Source organism: Teleopsis dalmanni, chromosome 1 (genome assembly GCF_002237135.1).
Source record: "Teleopsis dalmanni isolate 2A chromosome 1, ASM223713v2, whole genome shotgun sequence".
In the NCBI taxonomy this organism is placed as follows: domain Eukaryota; kingdom Metazoa; phylum Arthropoda; class Insecta; order Diptera; family Diopsidae; genus Teleopsis; species Teleopsis dalmanni.
In genome coordinates this window covers 75,448,726-75,469,562 of record NC_051846.1, presented here as the reverse complement: position 1 = coordinate 75,469,562, position 20,837 = coordinate 75,448,726, and the positions used below count along the sequence as shown (strand labels likewise).

At 28.9% G+C, this 20,837-nt stretch overlaps 1 protein-coding gene across 1 annotated transcript in view; it reads right to left on the bottom strand.

Annotated features, from left to right (window-relative positions):
* LOC119672108 (nuclear hormone receptor FTZ-F1) overlaps positions 1-20,255 on the bottom strand; it is a 65,289-nt gene extending 45,034 nt beyond the window's left edge. The window contains exons 1-2 of the mRNA XM_038083078.1: positions 19,636-20,255; positions 12,689-13,818 (exon numbers count right to left, since the gene is read on the bottom strand). Coding sequence (XP_037939006.1) covers positions 12,689-13,778 — 1,090 coding nt within the window. The 5' untranslated portion in view covers positions 13,779-13,818; positions 19,636-20,255. The remainder of the gene's footprint in view (positions 1-12,688; positions 13,819-19,635) is intronic.
* Between the last annotated feature and the right edge of the window lie 582 nt (positions 20,256-20,837).

The following is a 20,837-nucleotide window of genomic DNA, read 5'->3' as shown; positions in this document are numbered from 1 at the left end:
GAGCAAGATCTTCCGTCACTTTACCCGGTTGCATAACCGACCCCCGACGTCCTTTCTCTTTAAACTCTTATTAGCTATATACCATAGAACCCTCTAATACTTGAACTTATATTTCGATGTGAGGTTTTCTGTTACCTCAATTAACCTATTCTACAACCGTGGTTTTCGTGACCCTGGTCACACAGTTTAAAATTAACTATAATTAACAAACTCACCTCTTAATTTCTTCACCTTCCTTGCTTCTATACCACGCCAAGCTTTCTGTCTTGCATAAACCCAAATTTCCAACGTAGTGATGGAAACTCTCTCCATTCAATCTAGAACATCGAAAATATTATTTTCGATATACTAAAGTATTATTATTATTATTTTTACAATAAACAACCCCTTCATTTATATTCCTTCCTTTTATACCACGCATAAACCCATACTTCCACCTCACCATTCAAACTCTCTCCATTCATTCTAGAAAATATTATTTTCGATTTATTATTATTATTTAATACTTTAGTGAAATTCCATATATTTATATAAGTAATTAAAGTAATAATTTTCAAAGGTTCAATATAGGATTTTTTCGATATACGAACTCTAATTGCCATATATAAGATATTACTATAGCTTAAATATCTTAGAAAAGTTAAAACGAAAAGAACAGATACATATAAAAAAGCAATAATTTTCATTTGAATGGTTCGGTAAATTTATTTTACTTAAAGCATAAAATTAGATAATATATAAAATAATATAAGAATTATATTGCAATTATTTTCATTAAACCATTAATAATTGTACGACAAGCATTTTAAAAAATATTGACTAACACAAGACCTTCCTCAACAATTATAAACAGACGACGACGCTGACTGCCATGGCATGGCATGTCGCATTTAATATTTTTGGATTTTTGTGTACAAAATATATTCTGTTTTGATTTCTTTTCTTTTTGTTGCAAACTTTATTATATAATAATACACATGTACATATATAGTATGTATAAAGTAAAAACAAAAATATGAACAAATACCGCAAAATGATTAATTTTTGTCGTTTTATTCTTTGTTTCTGAATTGGAAATTTTCTTTATCTTAGTTTGAATTCTTGTCACCGATAAACTTTTTACTCGCGGCATAGCAAGCCAAGGCAAAACGAAAAATCAATAAAATGTTCCGCGCTGTGCTTTTTAACAACAACAACAACACAAACTTAAAGCTTTCCGATGCAAGCGCACTTTAAGAATGCAACAGCTTTTAACTGGCGACCCACTTGCAATTTAAAAACAAAAAAAAAAAAAAACAAAAGCAAAAACAAAATAAGAATATAAAAACAAAATAAGAATAATATGAAAAGAATAATAAAAAAAAATAAAACTTTTTATTTAAAAAAAATAAAAAAAGCAAGAAATGAAACAATTATTTGCGCTGTTTGCATCTGTTTGTGGGTCGAAAATTATAAAATATGCAAACTATAAAAACAAAGCGTGCACACTCATACACACCACCTAATTTATGCATTTCAATGTACATATGTATGTATATAAGCATAAAATGCTTATTTAAACACTTATGAAAAGCTTTAAGCTTACGATTTGAAAAATGTTTTAAAAATATGAAAAATTATTACATTAACATTTGGCATTTTGTTATATATTTTAATGAGTTTTTTTTTTATTTTTAGTTATATTTTTCAAATCAATAAATTTTTAACATATTTTAAGATATGTAAATATGTACGTGTAATATTAAACTGCAGCGTAGCGTAAGGAGTGTATTTTTTAAAACAAGTTTTTAATATTTTTATACATAATTTTAAAATTTATTAAATAATTTTAATGTCTAAAAATTTTATGTACTCTAGACAAAAATTCTTTATATATTTTAAATGTTAAAAAAATATACTCTTTCTCTTTATACCTTTAAAAAATATACCATATTTCTAATTAATTTCTGTTGTATACATACACATAGTAGAAAAAGTCTACGGATATTCACAGAATTTTTCTTAAATTACGCATAACTTTTTTAATTTTTACTCAAATTCATTTTTATTTCCTGATTTATTTTAATCAAAGAAACAACAATAAAGTTGCAATATTAAAACTAAACAGTTATTCTTTAAAAAAAAATTAAACACAATTATATGCAAAAGTAGCAATTTTTGAAGCAGAAAAAGTCTACGGATATTTCTTAATATTTACATTTACCGCTAATTTAAATTCGCTTGCAAGCATAAAAGTGTCATTAAATGATATTTAATTATTAGTTGACTTTCTAAAAAGTCTAAAAATTAATCATTTAATAATATTTTTTATATAAGCAATAAATTTTTACAATATAAAATAAAAGACGTGAAATTAGTTTTAGTGAGCGACAAATAACTGTTAAATTTTAGAAAGATGACGTAAGCCAAAGAAAAATTGCTGAAGATATTGGTCGTCAATATTCATCTGTGCAGAGAATTACAAATAAATTCAAAGAGATCAGTACTTAAGTTTCTAAACCTCGCACTCGGCGCCCCTCAATTTTGTCAAATAGAGAAAGACGTAGCATAATCAACCAGGTGAAAGTAAATGCAAGAGTAACAGCCTTCAAACTAGCTGAACTAGCCGAAATACTTGAAAACAAAATATGTCCTAAAACTCTGCGGAAAATTTTGAAGAAATGCATGTATTATACCCTGATTGCAGGAAAGAAGCCATACGTATCCAGATATAATAGAATAAAATGATTAAGCTTTGCAAGAAAGCGTATAAATAAACCTATAAAGTTCTGAAAATGAGTTATTTTCTCCGATGAGAGTTAATTTTACATATTTTGAATCAAAGTTAGATAACTTGTAAGGAGAAAATTATGCACAACCTGTGATAAACAGTTAACAGTAAAACGTGTTGGTGAAGGCGTAATGATTTAGGGCTGTATAGCAAGTAATGGTGCGGTCAGACTTGAATTTGTACAAAATACAATGGAGAAATATGGCTATCTAAATATTCTAAAAACAAATTTGAAAGAAAATGTCAGAATGTTAGGACCTGAGGCAACCTTTTTGTTTCAGCAGGACAACGACTCTAACCATACAACACCCATCGTACGGATTTGGATGCTGTACTATGCTCTCAAGCAACTTCAAACACTACCAGAATCACCAGTCCTTAGTCCTATAGAACATCTGTGGGTTTATTTGGAAAATAAGATTCGCCAGCATATGTTTTCCAGCAAGGATATAGTAAGAAACGTCATCAAGGAAGAATGGCTAGAAATAAACGCACAGGATACTGCAAAGCTGGTTGAGTCCATGCAAAGACGCTTAACAGAGGTTATTAAATGCAGAGGTTATCCCACAGGCTATTAAATTTAAGATTTTTGTGAATTTTATTGTTTTAATGTAAATATTAAGAAATATCCGTAGACTTTTTCTACTTCAAAAATTGCTAATTTTGCATATAATAGTGCTCAACTTTTTTTTTAAAGAATAACTGTTTAGTTTTTATATTGGAACTTTATTGTTGTTTCTTTGGTTAAAATAAATCAGGAAATAAAAATGAATTTGAGTAAAAAATAAAAAAGTTATGCGTAATTTAAGAAAAATTCTGTGAATATCCGTAGACTTTTTCTACTATGTGTATGTATGTATTTAAATTGATTTCCAAATTATTTCTATAAAGTAGAATTTTTGTGTTATGAAGCTCAAGGCTATAAGCGTTCGCTGGAGTTAGTCTCCCTTATGTTTAGATTACAAAGTCTTGTTATACAACCAAGTCATATACCAATCTGAATGTATGGCTTACAGTTATATGGTAATGCCTTGTTCGTCAAATGTAGAAATTCTGCAAAGAGCTCAAGCAAAGATTCTAAGAATGATAATTGGTGTACCCTACCCTGGTATATCAAAAATGAAAACATGCATTTCGATTTGAGAGTTCCGATTGTTAAAGTCGAGTTCGAGAAAATAAAGCATAAACATATTTCAAATCTTGAAAACCATATGAATCCGCTAGCTAGACTTATTGATAATATGATAAATTCCTCTAGACTGAAACGGAATGTTAGACCTACCATCCTGCATTCCTAAAGATTATCCTGTTTAATTCATGGCTACTTATGGCTACTTATTATTACTTATTATTATTTTAATATTTGTTTACAATTCATTTTATAATTCATTATAGTATGTATATATAAAATAATTTGTAATGTAATGTTTTTAGTCTTTAAGATTCTAAAACTTAATTTAAAGCGATTCAATAAAGACATATTGTTAAATAAAAAAAAAATTCTATAATAACTTAGCAATTGCTTTAAGGATAAAATAAAGAATTTACATTAAAACGAAAATGTATATGTGAATATTTAATAAAACGGAAAATTATATAACACAGAAGTCTATACATTTTTTCACAAAAAATATGCTAAAGATATAAATAGCTATAATTTAGCTATTGACTTTATTGATATAAGAAAATTTTAAAAGGGCGTTAGTAAATAATGACCAACAACTTGGCAACGACAATATCGTAAATGTCATCAAATATAGCCCAAAATCAGTAAGCAGTAAAATCAGTAAAAATTAATAAACATAATTTTAAACTAATTCTAATGATTTTGAGCAACTAAAACTGTTTCTTGAACAAAAATGTTAATATTGATATAGTGAACAATCTCGATATTGCGAATAGGCCTGACAATAACTATTTCACTATATCCAGACACGGTTTTATACGTTTCTAAACATTTCATCATTATATATATAATTATTAATATAATTTCTACAATTCAAGATATTTGAAAAGCATATAGTCTACTTTTTAGTTTGTCTAAAGCAGTTTCACTTAATAGTAAAAGTGTTCTATAACTACTTGGGTAATTTACTGTAACGGATATGATATTTGGGTTCCTGAACACAGGGACATTCAAGGCAACAGTACGGCAGATTAACTAGCAAGGCATGGCATGGCCGCACAAATTCTTCTGGTAAAGGAAAGTATGGGTATACCACTTGCTTCCTGTTGGCACGGAATTAAATTATGGGTACACCAGATGTTTAAGAGAAGAAGGTCAACGGTGACCATTTTGACCAGAAATTAGTAAGAAAAGATCAGGGGAAGTAATTAACCTATCTCGAGCAAATTTATCTAAGTTACTGTATCCTTCTGTTACACTATCCTGCTTTCGCAAGACATAGACTCTCCTATTTAGGGTCACACTTTTTCAATTCTTTAAGAGAGCTAAATTCTATTTCCCTAGCTCGTGTCAATGGCTTTGTGGTCAGTACTGAATGGTTATAGTGACAGGTGTCAAATTCTTAAGGATATCACAATGGACCTCATGGTTTAAGTGCGTATTCGGACGGCCCCAATAACCTACTGTAACAAAAACTTCATTAAATTATGATATAATCTACCCAAGTGTACTTGTTGTCAAAAGTAAGACCTAAGTATTTTTTATTATCTTCCCATTCTATTCCCACATTATTTGTTTCTAATTTTCTTGAATTTTGAATCCTACATCTTGTAATGAAAGTAGAATTCGTTTTTTCCACATTTGCTCTAACTCTCTATCATCGAAAGTATCTTACTTTCTCATTTATATGAATTTTTAAATTGTTTTTAGAGCTACATCAAAATAATTTAAACATTTAAAAGAAATCAAATTTTAATATGAGATACCTTAACAAATTCAAAAATATCCTGTTTTAAAAAGTGTTAGAAAGCTGAATTTGAGAGATTTTGGCTTAAGCAAAATGAAATTCTGAAGGTATATGAAGAATAATGGAAATAAATTTTAAAAATCGAACCTAATTTAATTTGTAACTAATGGTTACTAAAAAAAAACATTTCAATGACGCAAAAACTAAATTAATAGTAGTAAGCAAATTTATTGGCGCATTTTTTAAAAATAATTATAAAAATTAAAAAAAAAATTGTGAAAATTATAGCAAAATAAAATACTTAAAATTTATTCATGAATAATCGAATTTATTATAAATAATAAATGCTTTTATAGTATTTATGTGCGCTTCAGTACAACAACAAAGCATGCATATAAATAATCCGCACAGCAAAATGTAACTAGGTCAGGGTACATCCCCAAACACTCTCATACACAACAGTGGGGTGGTGGGTATAAAAATGCACTGAATTGCACAGACTGGCAGCTAAAAAAAAAAGCAAAAAAAAAAAACAAAACAAAAAACAACAAAACAAGAAAAAACAACAACAAAACAAAAAACAAACAGACGAACAAACACCACCCCACACCGCATCGGCATGACAATTCGTCAATTAACGAAGAAATGCAAGGTAAATTATCAGTTAAAAGTCGTCATCAGCGCTGGCAACGTCTGTAGCGGTGCAGCGCATTTAGCGTAAATCTAGCTAAAGCATGCTTCGTTGCACCAACACTAAGAATAAAAAAATACAAAGCTAAAGCCACGAGCAGAACAAAATAAATGCGACATTACACAACGTGCATATGTACCAAGTAGTTAAGCAGTGTGAATACAAAAACAAATCGAGTAAGCTAACATCGGTATATCGGTATATCGCATATATTGCAACTGCACCTACGTAAACATATAGAAAAGCGTACATAAAGAATATTATAGCCGAACAAACTGTTTAATACGGTTTGTCTCTTCTCGCTTCCAACAACAAAAATTTGACATTACCGAATACCCTCCCTTTAGATTATAGACAAAAAAAAAACACATACATGTTAAAAAAAAGCTAACTAGGACAGGGTCACACGCCGACCCATTAGCCCACTTTTTACAATGGCGATTTTCATTGAGTTAAGGTCATCAACAACAACAACATTGTCATAATATATACAATAAAATGATGCACCGTATTATCGACCCAGTTGCAATTGCTTCTCATATTATTTCAGTTTAATTAAATGTTTAATTTTATTTTACAAAATTATGGAAATTAATAACAATTAATAATAAAAATTTATACGTTAATATTAATATTAATGAAATCATTTTTAATCGCATAAAATTTATCGCCATTATGTATCCACACCTTGCAACGTTAATAAAAAGAGTGCTCTAAAATACTCAGTGCTTAAAATTCTTTTAATGTTGGCCAATATTTGATGTATAAACTTATTATAGAAATAAAATAAATCAAACTACTAATTTACTCTTTACAAGTTGTTAAGTCATCACTGTTTGGTTCTTTAGTTCCCAATAAGCTTTGATCTAAATAATCAATAGCCTCTACAAGGGTCTTTTACTGGCAGATATTCTTATAATGCCTTCATAACTTCATTATAGTCATAGTCGGCTTTTATTTTGTTATATGATTGTGTGATCATTATTTTCCATTGCATTCTTTAAGGGTTCATTCCAACTACATATGTATATGACCGATCCAGTGTAATTTCACCGCCTATCAGATTTTCCATTTCCTTATTGCATGAAAATAAGAATTTTCATTTTCGCGTTAATGGTTTGTAAATTTTTTTTCCAAATTCCACCATGATCTTCTCTACCAAGTTTAGTGTTTATATTCCCAAACTGTAGCTTAGTAGCGAACTAATTGTACTCTTGCGAAACTACTTGTGATCATTAAGAGCTTAAGTTCACACATTATGTAGAAATAAATGATCCTCTTCAAATCAAAGTTTTGCAAGAAGTAATGTACAAGTTTGTAGATGTCCAAGATCACAAGCAATTAGGTAATAGAATAGAAAAGAATATATCTATATTGTTCTTTAAGAATATATACTGTTCTTTAAGATCTCTCTTTAGGAGGAATTTTTCGTTTTGTAGGTTTTGTATCTAATAATATTATATATTGTATATATATTTAGTACGGAGACTAAATAACAACTTATGTAGATTATATTATATAGTTTATGTATATTTGTGTATAATCATAGTAAATATAATGAAAATGAACTTGTGCTTTGTTTCATAGTTTTGCAAGGTGTTGTCAGGTTCTAATAATGCCATGTTATTCGTTAAAATATATGTAAGGAAAAATCTTTTAAAAAAAAATGCTCTTAAGATACGAGTAATAAGATATTGATATCAGAAAAATAAACAAGAAAAATTTAGAAAACTTTTTAGATATGGGAAGTTTTTTGAACAAATGAATGGAAATTTTCCAAAATATAAATCAACATTCAATTGATAAAATTTCCGATCCCACTTAAGTATATGAACAAATCATACCAAAAGTCTTGAAATTAGATTCAATACATATAACATTATATAGAATACCAATAGAGTGAATAAACGGATTAGAATATTTTATCCATATCTGATAAATAAAAATGCAACGGATGATGGTAATGATCATTCGCTTAAATATGTAAGAAATATAATAAATAAATTAAGATTGTTATTACGAATATTGTGAATGATAACAATATATTTCGTCATGTAAAGAAAGTGCGATTATTTGAAAAGCTGAATTGTAAAAGCCTTGCAAAAATAGTTTGCCAAAGGAATCTTATCCTAAATCATTAGTTTGGATTTAAAATAAAACACTCAACGATCTAGCAAGTATACAAAGTTACACACGATATCGAAAAGGCCTTAGAAAACAAGGCAACTTGTTCAACTGTGTTTCTTGATATCTTAAAGGCTTTTGGGTCTGGCATTCTGCCCTGATTTATAGGTAAACTAAACACTATTCTCCAACAGCAATACTGTAAACTGTTGGAATCGTATATTGGCGGAAAGTACTATCAAGTTAAACTACACAACTCGTATTCACAATTATATTGTATAAATCGCGGGGTCCCTCAGGGACCTGCTGTCGGAATTTTTGCATATGACACGGTAAATTTAGCTACAGGTCCAAACAACAAGGAGTCTACCACCAAGCTACAAACGATTCTATAAGAAGTTGAACAATGGACTAATATTTATTAGTAATATTATTTGATTCCATTTAGAAACTGTCAGTAAATAGTTTCAAATCTAACCACGCAGACCTTACTAACAAAAGAGAAACTGAAATTCCATTATCTCTAAACAGCGTATAAATTCCAGTTGCTAATTCTGTATTAGATCCAAAAAACTAACTTGGCTTATTGGAATGAGATCCAAATTATCTCAGCAAAACAAACTTATGATTACAAACAAGTTTTCAAGCCTATATGGCTCTATGGCGTCTTAATGTGGGGTTGTGCAAAAAATCATATAACAGATATGATACAAAGATTCCAAAAAAAAGAACTTAGGGATACAGTCATCGTGACCTTGAAATACCTACTGCCAACCAAGAAATACAGAAATATGCCAAAACGCACTATGAAATGCTGAATCAACACTTAAACAGCACTATTTCGATGTTACTTTGCGATGTTACACACAGATGCTTAAGTCGCTTCAAGAGAGACTTTTGAGGCATTTCAACCACCAGTATGCTCAAAACTATAGACAGAGATTTGAAGAGTTAGATGGAAGTTGTATGACAAGGCTTAGATCCTCCACTTACTATTAAAATAAAAGATAATAGTTTACGAATATCAGTAGATCCTCATTCTAAAGCTACAGATTCATCTGTATATAACACATAAAAAAAGCAGTATTCAAATATTTAAATAAAAAATTTCTTTAATTTATAAACAAATTTATAGACGCATTAACATCAAAATTTACTTACAATTCAGCTTTTTCTCGCTGACATTGATCAATGCTAAAGAAGTTTATGTTGCTAATGCACTCAAACACAAAGATCGTAAGATCGCAACCGACGATCAAGTAAGTGGGTAACTGAGTTAGTGAATAGGCGGCGGTTGAGTGAATTAAACTGCAATAATTTAATTTAACGTTAGACATTTAATATGCACCGAAAGGCCTTCAAAATGTCATACATTGTAATACTCGCACAACAAAAATGATAAGAATTTACAAGCGACAGCGGCGAGAACAACAACAATTTAAAGGTCAAAGCTAACACAGACGTATCTTAAGCCTCTTCTCCAACATTTGACATTCGCATTGTGCTGTGCACTAGTATTTATCCTTAGTTTGCGTTATATGTATATGCGGCAAAAATGGGCCAAGGTTACATATTTATAAACTTATACAAATGTATCTATGTGCGGGCATTTGGTGTTGCTGTTGCGTGTCGCATTTGCTCATAAATGCACTCAACGTTAGGCGTGCAGTTGCTCTGCTTTTGTATCGGGGGTTGCATTAGTATCGACTGATTTATTGTATTCCAAATAAATATGTATGCGCTTTTTTCTACTCATGCAATTGGAGCATGACGCACACAATTTGGGTCAAGTGCAAGTGGCGGCATTTCTAATATTGGAGATTGAATACAAGGATACATGTATAAAAAAATATAAATGAAGGTCTCGGTAACGTTCAGATACAACGCTTATGTGCGTTTGTTGTTGCGTTTAAGTGCATTTGATGCATTTGCTGCACCCTTGCCGTAGAAATGTAACATGTGAATGGTTTAAATGGGTCAAAGTCAACTACTATTGCGACATGGAAGGCAAGGCTAGTGTTAATTGGGTTCTGGCATTGAATATAACGTTTTATTTGCCATACATGGTTCTATTATCGTTTGAAGGTTAAAATGTAAATTTAAATAAAGTTGTTCAAATAAAAACATGATATGTATTAAATTTTAAATTTATAGGTGCTGCTAAAAATTTTGAATGGAAAACTTGAATATAAGAGAGTGAAGAGAGTAGTTGAAAATAATTTTAGAATTTCTCAAATTGATAGGTTTTATTACAAAGATTCTATTATCCTATTAGATTCATTATTAATGCTGTGTTTGTAGTTTACCTCTCTCTCTCATCATATCTCTAACATAATATAATATAATATAATATAATATAATATAATATAATATAATATAATATAATATAATATAATATAATATAATATAATATATATATAATATAATATAATATATATTATAATAATATATAATATATATATAATATTAATAATATATAATATAATATATAATATATATAATATAATATATAATATATATAATATAATATTATAATAATATATATATAATATGTATATATATAATATATATAATATAATATGTAATATTATAATAATATATAATATAATATATAATATTATAATATATATAATATAATATAATATATAATATATATAATAATATATAATATATATAATATAATATATATAATAATATATAATATAATATATAATATTATAATAATATATAATATAATATATATAATATTATAATATATTATATAATATATATAATATAATATATATATATAATATAATATAACATAATATAATATAATTTATGATATGATATCATAATATATGATATGATTTTGTGCTGTTTCGTTAAAATCTCTATATTATTAGTGTCATCGAATGAGTGTTACATTATTTAGATATATGATCATAGACAATTGGATCTTATAATAGTAATGTTTTTATATTGTTTTCTAAAAACAAAAAGCTTGCAGAAATATCTAAATTATGTTGTAATTCTGGATGTACGATTATAAAAAATTTTTCACAATTTCAAATAAAATTATTAACTTGAATTAAGTCCCGTCAAAACTAATACAACTTTCCGACTAATGATTTTTAAATAAAAAACTAGTAATGTTTTATATAGTCTTCTAAGGCTTGAAACTCCTCTTGCATAAATATGTAAGTCATGAATTTTTGGTAATGACGTTATAGCATATTTTCTAATTAAATTCGTTGTGTTGTATTAAGTCTTGTCGATATCTTCTCGGATATTATTTTCTGTTACCCAATTTGAGGATTTTAAAATTATAAAGTTGCTATTAGAGCAGTAACATCTATGTTCCCCTAATAGTGCTTAAATATGTTTCAAATATATTTAATAGTGTATGTTTCATACACAATAATAGAGATAAAATGTAGTAACATCTATAATACTTGAAAGCAATATTATAATCTTAATAGTTTTATCTTGGCCGTACTACAGGGATTTATAGGCTTTTGTGCTGAAAATGTGGGTTTTCTTTTTTGTAGGTATGTATAACTCAAGCAGTTGTAGATGAATTTAATATATGAATAAGGACCACTTGTATCTTTAGAAAATTTTTAACAGGTTCGCTACATAAAAAAAATTAATTCATTTATTCAACACTAGTAAAAAACAAAGAAACAAGTGTATATAATTATGTGCCTCAATAATACTCCGCCAGGAAAATTATAAAAATATATATTTTTTATATAAATATAAAAATTTTATAACTTTATAAAATATATAAAAAGTTATTTTTAATTACAATGTATGTATTTTCTATAGATATTTATCACATTTATCACTTAAGAAATTATACCGAAGCCAAAAATAAAGATTTACCGATCATATTTATTTATGTTTTTTTAAATATTATAATAATATAAAAATAATATATATTTTTTATATCTTTTTATATTGTTTTTTTAATTAATTTATTTAATAATTTATATAATTGATTTTATATAACACAGTTTTTGACTCGTACGACTTTTGTTTATTTGAAAATGATTTACTTTTTATATCACCACTGTAAACTTTAGTTTAGTTATTTATAATGTATTTCTTTATATTTAAAATAATTATCACACTTTTTTGTAGTTTTAATCTTAAACCAATCCATAAATAGCACAGCAGCAATTGTTTCAATAAATATTGCCAACACCTGAAACATTTAAACAAAAAAAAATAAAGTCTGGTACTTACCGGCTGCTCTCTCACCGATTTCCATATCAATGAATTCCTCCGAAGAGGAAACTGAGTCACTATCTGAACTTCCAACTGGCGAAATATGGTGATGATTTAAAACAAACTCTTCTTGAGATGCTTTGCTACTACTGCTACTGCTGCTGGTATTTACTGTCGGCCTAGGATTCACTGACAGCTCTTCAAAAGTTTGCATATTCGATCTACTTGTACTTAAATTTGCATTATTGTTATCAATAATTTTATTGGCAGTGGATGTAATTGTTGTTGTTGTACTAATTTGATTCTCTGTTTGATTTGTGGTTGGTAAACATTCTACACTATTGATTTGTAGGTTATCGAACTGCACCAGTTTGCTACAAATTTGATATACTGAATTTGTATTTCCAGTAGCATTTGCAGTTGAGTTATTACTTGTTGGTAGAGTTTGTGTGTCTGGTTTGTGACCTATGTTAGCAGTTGTTGTAATGATATTGTTACTGAACCCCATAATTGGTGGCTCACAGTTTCTATGGGTTGCTGCTGTCGTAGTGATTGTATTTTGCAGATAACTAACTTCTGCAGACTCTGTAGGCTTAAGATTTAGGTAATGTGCTTGTGTTGGTTGTTCACAATTTTGTATAACCTTTGGATCCGGATGTCTGGGTAATTGAAACAAATCTGTAAATGATGGCGTTGATTCAGTATTTATGTTATTGGAGTCGTTTCCTACATTCGCTGTTTGATGTTTTGTTATCATAACGTGATTAGCCTCTATGGTATTTATCAGAGAAAGATTTTTGAAGCTGGTATCTGTTGTCAAAGAACTACTGCCAAATTTCAAATCACAAAGCCCGCTTAAAGACACACCGTCTATATTACTATCTACAGCACGATGATCTAGTAATGCCGATTGTTGTATACAATTTGCGAATGCAGCATAGTCACTCTTTGGTGTTGAGATTTCTATTCTATTTGTTACGTCGTACATAAATGGAGTGCTTAGAGTACTTCTGCCACCTAACATGTGGTCCTTGTGATGATGAGAATGAGAGTTGCTATTGGTATTAAAACCATTATTTGTCATGATGGGTACATTAAAATCATCCATTGTTTATATAGATATTGCTTGCAATGATTAAACTAAAAAACTGTAAAATAAAAACGTTTATTAAATTAGATAAAATATAAAACTAAAAATAAAAATATTAAATAATTTTATTTCTTTAGAATTCACTTATTTTTATTATTTATTTATTATTTAAAGGCAATTATCGTAAACTTTTGATATAAAAAAACTGTTCATATAGATTTATTCACATAGTCCCTTTTTTTTATTAACTTGCCAACGTTTCAAAGTTTTTTGACTTCTTCATCCCGGTGAGATGATTAAATAACTGTGATGAAGGAGTTGTTGTAAAATTATTCTGGCCTAATCCAAAGCCAAAAATACACGAAATATAGACAACTTTATATAGAAGACTATATAAATACACATAAATATAAAGATCTTAAAAACAGCTTTTTATTTTAAAATTTTACGACTATAGCCTTAAGTAATAAATAAAAATATTAAAGTTTAAATATTGTTTTTGATATTAATAGTTATAAAGTTTAAATTGAAACCATGGAAGAATTTATTACAAATAAATAATTGGAAGTTAAGAGATAATCATTATACAAATATACTCAATATTTAGATATGTGGAATTGATGTCTATATTTTTCAGATCAAAACAAACTTCATCATTTTAAGATAAATGCAAAAAGTATTAAATGAAGCAAGTAAAATAAGAAGTAAGAAAGAAAATAAGAAAGTAAAGTTAGATTTGACTTTCCTGGTTATTAAGAACTATTCACAGAAGGTTATCGTTTCTAAACTATCAATTGCAGTATGACAGCAATATATAACCAAATTTAAACTTTTCTTTGACAGAGACATATAATATTACCCGTATATATTTTATATTTTACAAACACTAGAAAATAATCACTTCAAATGATTTAGTTCATAGAGCAGGTCAACAAATTTTGAACCATTCTCAAAAACACAATTCCAAATTTTAATTCAGCTATCTCAGAAACTTAGAGACAAGATTTTGGTTAAGAATACAAAACGGTAGGTATTATCACATCTTTAAACTAAGGGTTCCCCCCTGCGGGATAGGGGTTAGAATATTCTCGCCGTAAGGCATGCCTGTCGTACGAGGCGACTAAAATCCAGCCAGGCGTCGGAGGGTGTGGCTTAAAAGGTCACAGAAACCCTGTGAAGCTCCTGAACTGAGCCGAGTAGACGCCGGCTCAAAGTAAGCGTCCACCATCCCGGGATGGCAACGAGGGAGACACAAGCGCGCAGTGTGCTTCTTCGCTGGAGCGGCTGCAGCACCAACGTGGGAGAAAGGGTCATGCTATATAGATAGTTATACAACGGATAGTCACGAGACCAAAAGTCATGTTATATAGTCATTTAACAATTGACAATTGGTAATCAAAAACTTACTACTATTTTAGTAGGTAATTTTTTGCACCTAGATTTAAGAGGTATTTATTTTTATTTGATATAGGTATAGGCATATCCACACAAATACACAGTATTTACAGTATTTACTTATAGGCGCAAATTCTAATACTTATTTTAGAGCAAGACTGTTTAAATTGAATTGTTTTCTTTTTCCTATGCTCAATTTTTTAATTTAAATTGAAAACAATAAAAATTTCATACTGGACATGACCATGGCTATCTATAAAACCTGGTACTAAGTAAGAATGTATATGCATAAGGTATGCGATTAATTCTGATTTACATTTATTTACAATTATTTGACAGTCTGTGTTCCAATCCCACTAAGACCTGGTATGGCTAAGATTAGATTAAAAAACGGGCTGAGGGGCTGGAAATAGTGTTTTAACTATTTCTTAAATTTCCAAAAAAGCCCTTCTACTAAATCTGCAACGTGGTTAAACTCCATTTGCTATCGCTATAGACCAATAGGTCCATAACCTGTGTAACGCAACCCCATCCTATCTTCGATAAGACCACGATTCATAGTCTATGATATAGAATAAAAATATATCGCCAATTACATTTGATAAATTAAACTTAATATTAAAAATAGATTAATATGTATATAGATTAGAAACCAAATCGAAAAATATTTCTTATAAAAAAAATGCTATAAGGCAAAAAGATGGTAATACAAAAAATCGTATAAAAGATACGTATTTAGAAAATAAAATTGATATACATATTTTATTTTTTATAAGAAGATAGGGAAACCTTGCTGATATATACAAATTTTCTCGTTCCAACATTAAAACTTAAATTTGAACCCAAGGCTTATATAGCACATTTAAGTTATTATGTTGCATTCAGTATCCGGTGCTTTTCAAAGATTACGGTTCCGGATTATGTTGAAAATTAGAGATGTTCCAGAACAGCTTAGATTTGTAAGACCCTCTTGTTTGTACGACTGTTACACCTAGAACTGAATCAAGTCTACAAAAATTTAACTATAGCATATATTGCATGTTATCTGATTTTTACTGTATACGTCTTGCAATAAAGTATTTTCAAATAATAAAAAAAATGTCAGTTCTTATAGGTCAGTTCAAGTAGTAGTTATGAGACATAGCCTTTCGTATTTTTATATCATTTGATTATTTCAAATACTGAAGCACTAGTTTGCAATGAATAAATAAATGGGTATCACTAAATCAATACGTCTCGTCGAGCTAATGAGAGATATTGTATGAATCACATTTAAGTAATTGTGAATAGATTGCATAATGTTCAATAATAATAGTTACAACAATTTACATAGCAATCAAATTTTCTAGCCATGTATTTCCTTTCGACTTGCTACTGTGCTATGCACTATGTAGAAACTCAGTGAAAATGTGAATAGCAAGCGAACGAATAGATTTTGAGTAACTGAATGATTGAATCTATATAAAAGATGACTCAGTAAAACCTATAAGGACAGATAGAAATAGTTGTTATTGGTTGTTGTTCATGCTATTGTTATACCTACCATATTACACATAAGGTGTACCATGCATATATGCATGTTTTTTTCCTATTCAACTAAAAGATGGTACCAGCGAAAAGTACGCAGCGTTTTTACTGGTATTTAACAAATACGTAAATCTGTTCAATAAACTATAAATTAAAATGACATTAAACTATAAACACACAGAAGTTCAGTCCTCTAAAAACTAGCATCTTGTTTTATCGTTCAGTGATTATGTCGAATTTTGTGTCTAAGAAAAAAACATTTGCGGCAGGCATTGCTTATCTTATTTAAACAAAAGAAAAATGCATGTGTAAGTCATAGTTTGCTGATAGAAACATATGATAAACACGCTCCATGGATTAGAACATGTGAAACATGGTTTCGAAAATTTAAAAACGGTTATTTCTATGTGTAAGACAATGAGCGTACTGGTAGACCACAGAAGTGTAAAGACGAGCAATTACAGGAGTTAGCATGATGATCCAACTTAAATCTAAATAGCAATTGGCAGAAGCAATAAATATACCACAGGAAACAGTCAGCAGACGTTTACAAGCAATGAAGACAGTCAATAAACGGAGTAAATAGGTCCCACACGGTTTGAAGGAACGTCACTTCTAAAATGCTTCTTCAATGCCACAAAGATAATCATATCTGTATCGAATTGGAGCAGGAGACGAAAACTGGAATTATTTTAAAAACCCAAAGCGAAAAAAATAGTGTCTCTCACCTGGCGCAGCTTGCAATTCAACACCAAGTCCGAATCGCTTCAACAAGAAAACCATGCTTTGTGAGACCAAACGGTATTGTGTATTATGAACTCTTAAAGCTCGGCGAAACTGTTAATGCACAATGCTAGTGACAACAAATGATTAATTCAAATCACGGATTGATTGAAAGACGACCAGAATAGGTAAGTAGACATGGAAAAGTTATTTTGTTGCACGACAATGCGTCGTCTCACACAACAAAACCAGTGAAAGACACAGAAAGAAATCGAAATTCTTTGGTTGGGTCGTTCTTGGATAGTTTTGGATACCACAAACAATGTTAATCGCATGATATTCATAAATTATTCAAAATATAGGCAAAATGTATAGAAGCCATAAGAAATATTTTATGCATACACTTGGTATATAAGAAATCTAGACCGAAAAAAAAATAACCACAAAAAGTAAATGAGAATTCCAGACGTTTAGAAACTAAGTTACTTTATGAAGATTTCTATAGATAATGCATATACTTTTACAGACCTCCGATGATTCCTTCCTTTTTCTCCGATATTTTCACATTATATATATTATTATTTGGCGAATAAATTCAATTTAAATACAGTTCTTTTAGTGTATACAGTCTTGTTATACAACCAAGTCATTAAACCAATCTGGATGTACGGTTTATAGCTATATAGCAATGCCTGTTTGTTAAACGTAGAAATCCTAGAAAGAGCTCGAGGAAAGAATGAACATTGTTCAATTAATAATGATAACTGGTGCACCCTGGTATATCAGAAATGAAAACAAACATTTCGATTTGGAAGTTACGATGGTTAAAGTCGAGTACGAGAGAATAAGACAGAAACATATTTCAAATCTTGAAAGCCATGTAAATCTAGCTAGACCTCTTGCAAATATGATAAATTTCTCTAGACTAACACGAAATGATAGACCGGCCATCCTGCTTTCTTAAAAATTATTCTGTTTAATTCAACTTATGCGTCGTGATATCTGGTAAATAAGCCCTGGCTACTTATGCATAGGCCCTTTAAAATAATATACGATTCATTTTATAATTCATTGTAGTATATATATATATATAAAATAATTTGTAATGTAATTAAATTTAAAAAGAAAAAAAAAATAATAGTAATATACAGTACTCAAATATACAGTACACGTGACACTATATCAACGTTATTATACTATTTAATACTAGGAATATAATTAAATTCTTATACTATGTTCAGACACACCTTAATTTCGCAAAAATCTTAATTTCATTTTCATTTTAGCGAAATGAAGTTATTTTTTCTATATAAAATTCAGTTTTAAGGTTTAAAACGAAATCAAGGAAAATGCCCTTAATTTCGTTGAAACGAAGGCTGAAATTAAGAAACATTTCAAATGCAACTATGCGTTAGATAAATTTTTAGCAAAAGATAAAGTTGAAATAACGAAAAAGTGATATTTTTTAAAATAAATGTCAATGATAGTTGACTTTAATAAAACCGGGAAATATTTTTAAATTAGTTAAAATTTTTAAATTTTAATATAGAGAAAAAACTGTAACTGTTATTAAATCAAATTAGAGTAAAAAATATTAATTCACATTCCTGAAATCCATTAAAGCTAATAAAATTACTGAATGGCATCCTTTATAGTTAGGTATAATAACCAAATTTCCCAGATACAAATGGTGTTTTAAGCATGTAATTTTTAACATTTAATTTGTTAACAAAAAACAAATGATTTCCTTAATTTAGGACAGTATGAACACTTTCGATATTAACGTAATTTAATTTGCACGAAATTAAGAAATTTGGCTGTCTGAACATAATATTATTATACATCCATTTAATACTGGGAATATAATTAAATTCTTAGAACTGAGACAGCACAATTTTTATTACTTTGTCTCGCGTTGATTATGTTTTCGGCAGTAAATTATCCACAACTCAGTTCGCCGTTCATATTAAAAATGTTAGTATTCGTTATATTTAAGTACAACTGAACTTTTTATAATTCTGCATATAGTTTATTATAAATGTATTACCTTTATAAATATTGTGGTTTAAATTTTTACAAACTATTTACTTGTTAAAAAAAAATATCTAACTTATAACAGTTAAATAAAACAGTAATTTAAATGCAACAGGTTAAAAATTTCGAATGAAAATATTTGAAAGCTTTACTTAAAATTTCAAATAAGTGGCAACTACAATATAAAATAACTTACCTAGTGGAGATGTTAAAACAGCCCGTTGCGCAGAATGCTGAACTGGAGCGGACACAGAGCATAACAAACAAAAAGCAAAAACCAGTTGAAAGCAAAAGTGCTCTGCTAGATTGCTCTGCACAATCTGCACGACGCGAATAAAAATCAAAAAGAAATAAAGTTTTTGCAAAAATTTCACGGTAAAAGCATAAGAACTTAAAAGTCAATAAAAAACTGAAGGCACTAGCAGCACAACATGATAATGCGACATAAGGGGGGCTTGCATGTGTTACGAGTATAGTTGTATAGTTGCGAAAGAAAAAGTAGTCTCTTTCAGACGTTTTTCTCTTCACACGTCTTCAGCAATAACTTTACCAGCAGCAAAAGCTTTAACATTCCTCTTTATTATTCCACTCTTCTTTTCCTGTGATTTTGTATAAAATATTTTTATATTTATATTCTTGTTATTCTTTCCGCTGTTTCTGTTTCTGTTTCCTAGCAAATTTTATGCGAATCGTCGAGGGGGAATGGTGTATTGTAGTTGAAGCCAGTTGCGCAGCTGGCGTCAGAATTTTTGCAAATATCAAATCACGAAAAGGGAAAGGAAAGAAAAAAAATAGCACGGCACGACGATAATTAAAAAATGCAAACGCACTTGAACTAAATATATTTCTTATTAGAACACATTATTTTTATATATATGTACATATATCTTTTATTAAATCTTTTAACATTGAAAATGTTTTATGCGAAACGAATCACCACTGATATTTATTAGATTATTTTTCTCCATATATTTCAACGGAAATTCTTTACACACTTTCAATTAAAATTTAATTATATTCTTAGTTGAAGAAGCGGTATATACAATAATTTTTTATTGAACGAATTTCATTTAACCGGAGACAAAGACATCGCCCGTAACATCATCAACTGGTCACAATTGGAAAGCTCCGGAATGGAAGTGCAACTATTCCTCAAAAAGAACAACGAAATTCATTTTAGTTAGTTGATGAGTGGGTAGAAGTGCGGGACAGTTGAGAAACGCGTATAAATTTGACGTCGACTGCGACGCTTAATGCGATAATTTTATATTGTATAAATTTTTGCCATTAAAGAACCATTTCACATAATATATTTTATATTTAAACACTTCACGTTTATGTCGATTTATTTATTATATGTAATTCACTTTTGATTTTAATCAAATTAGTTAATTTTAA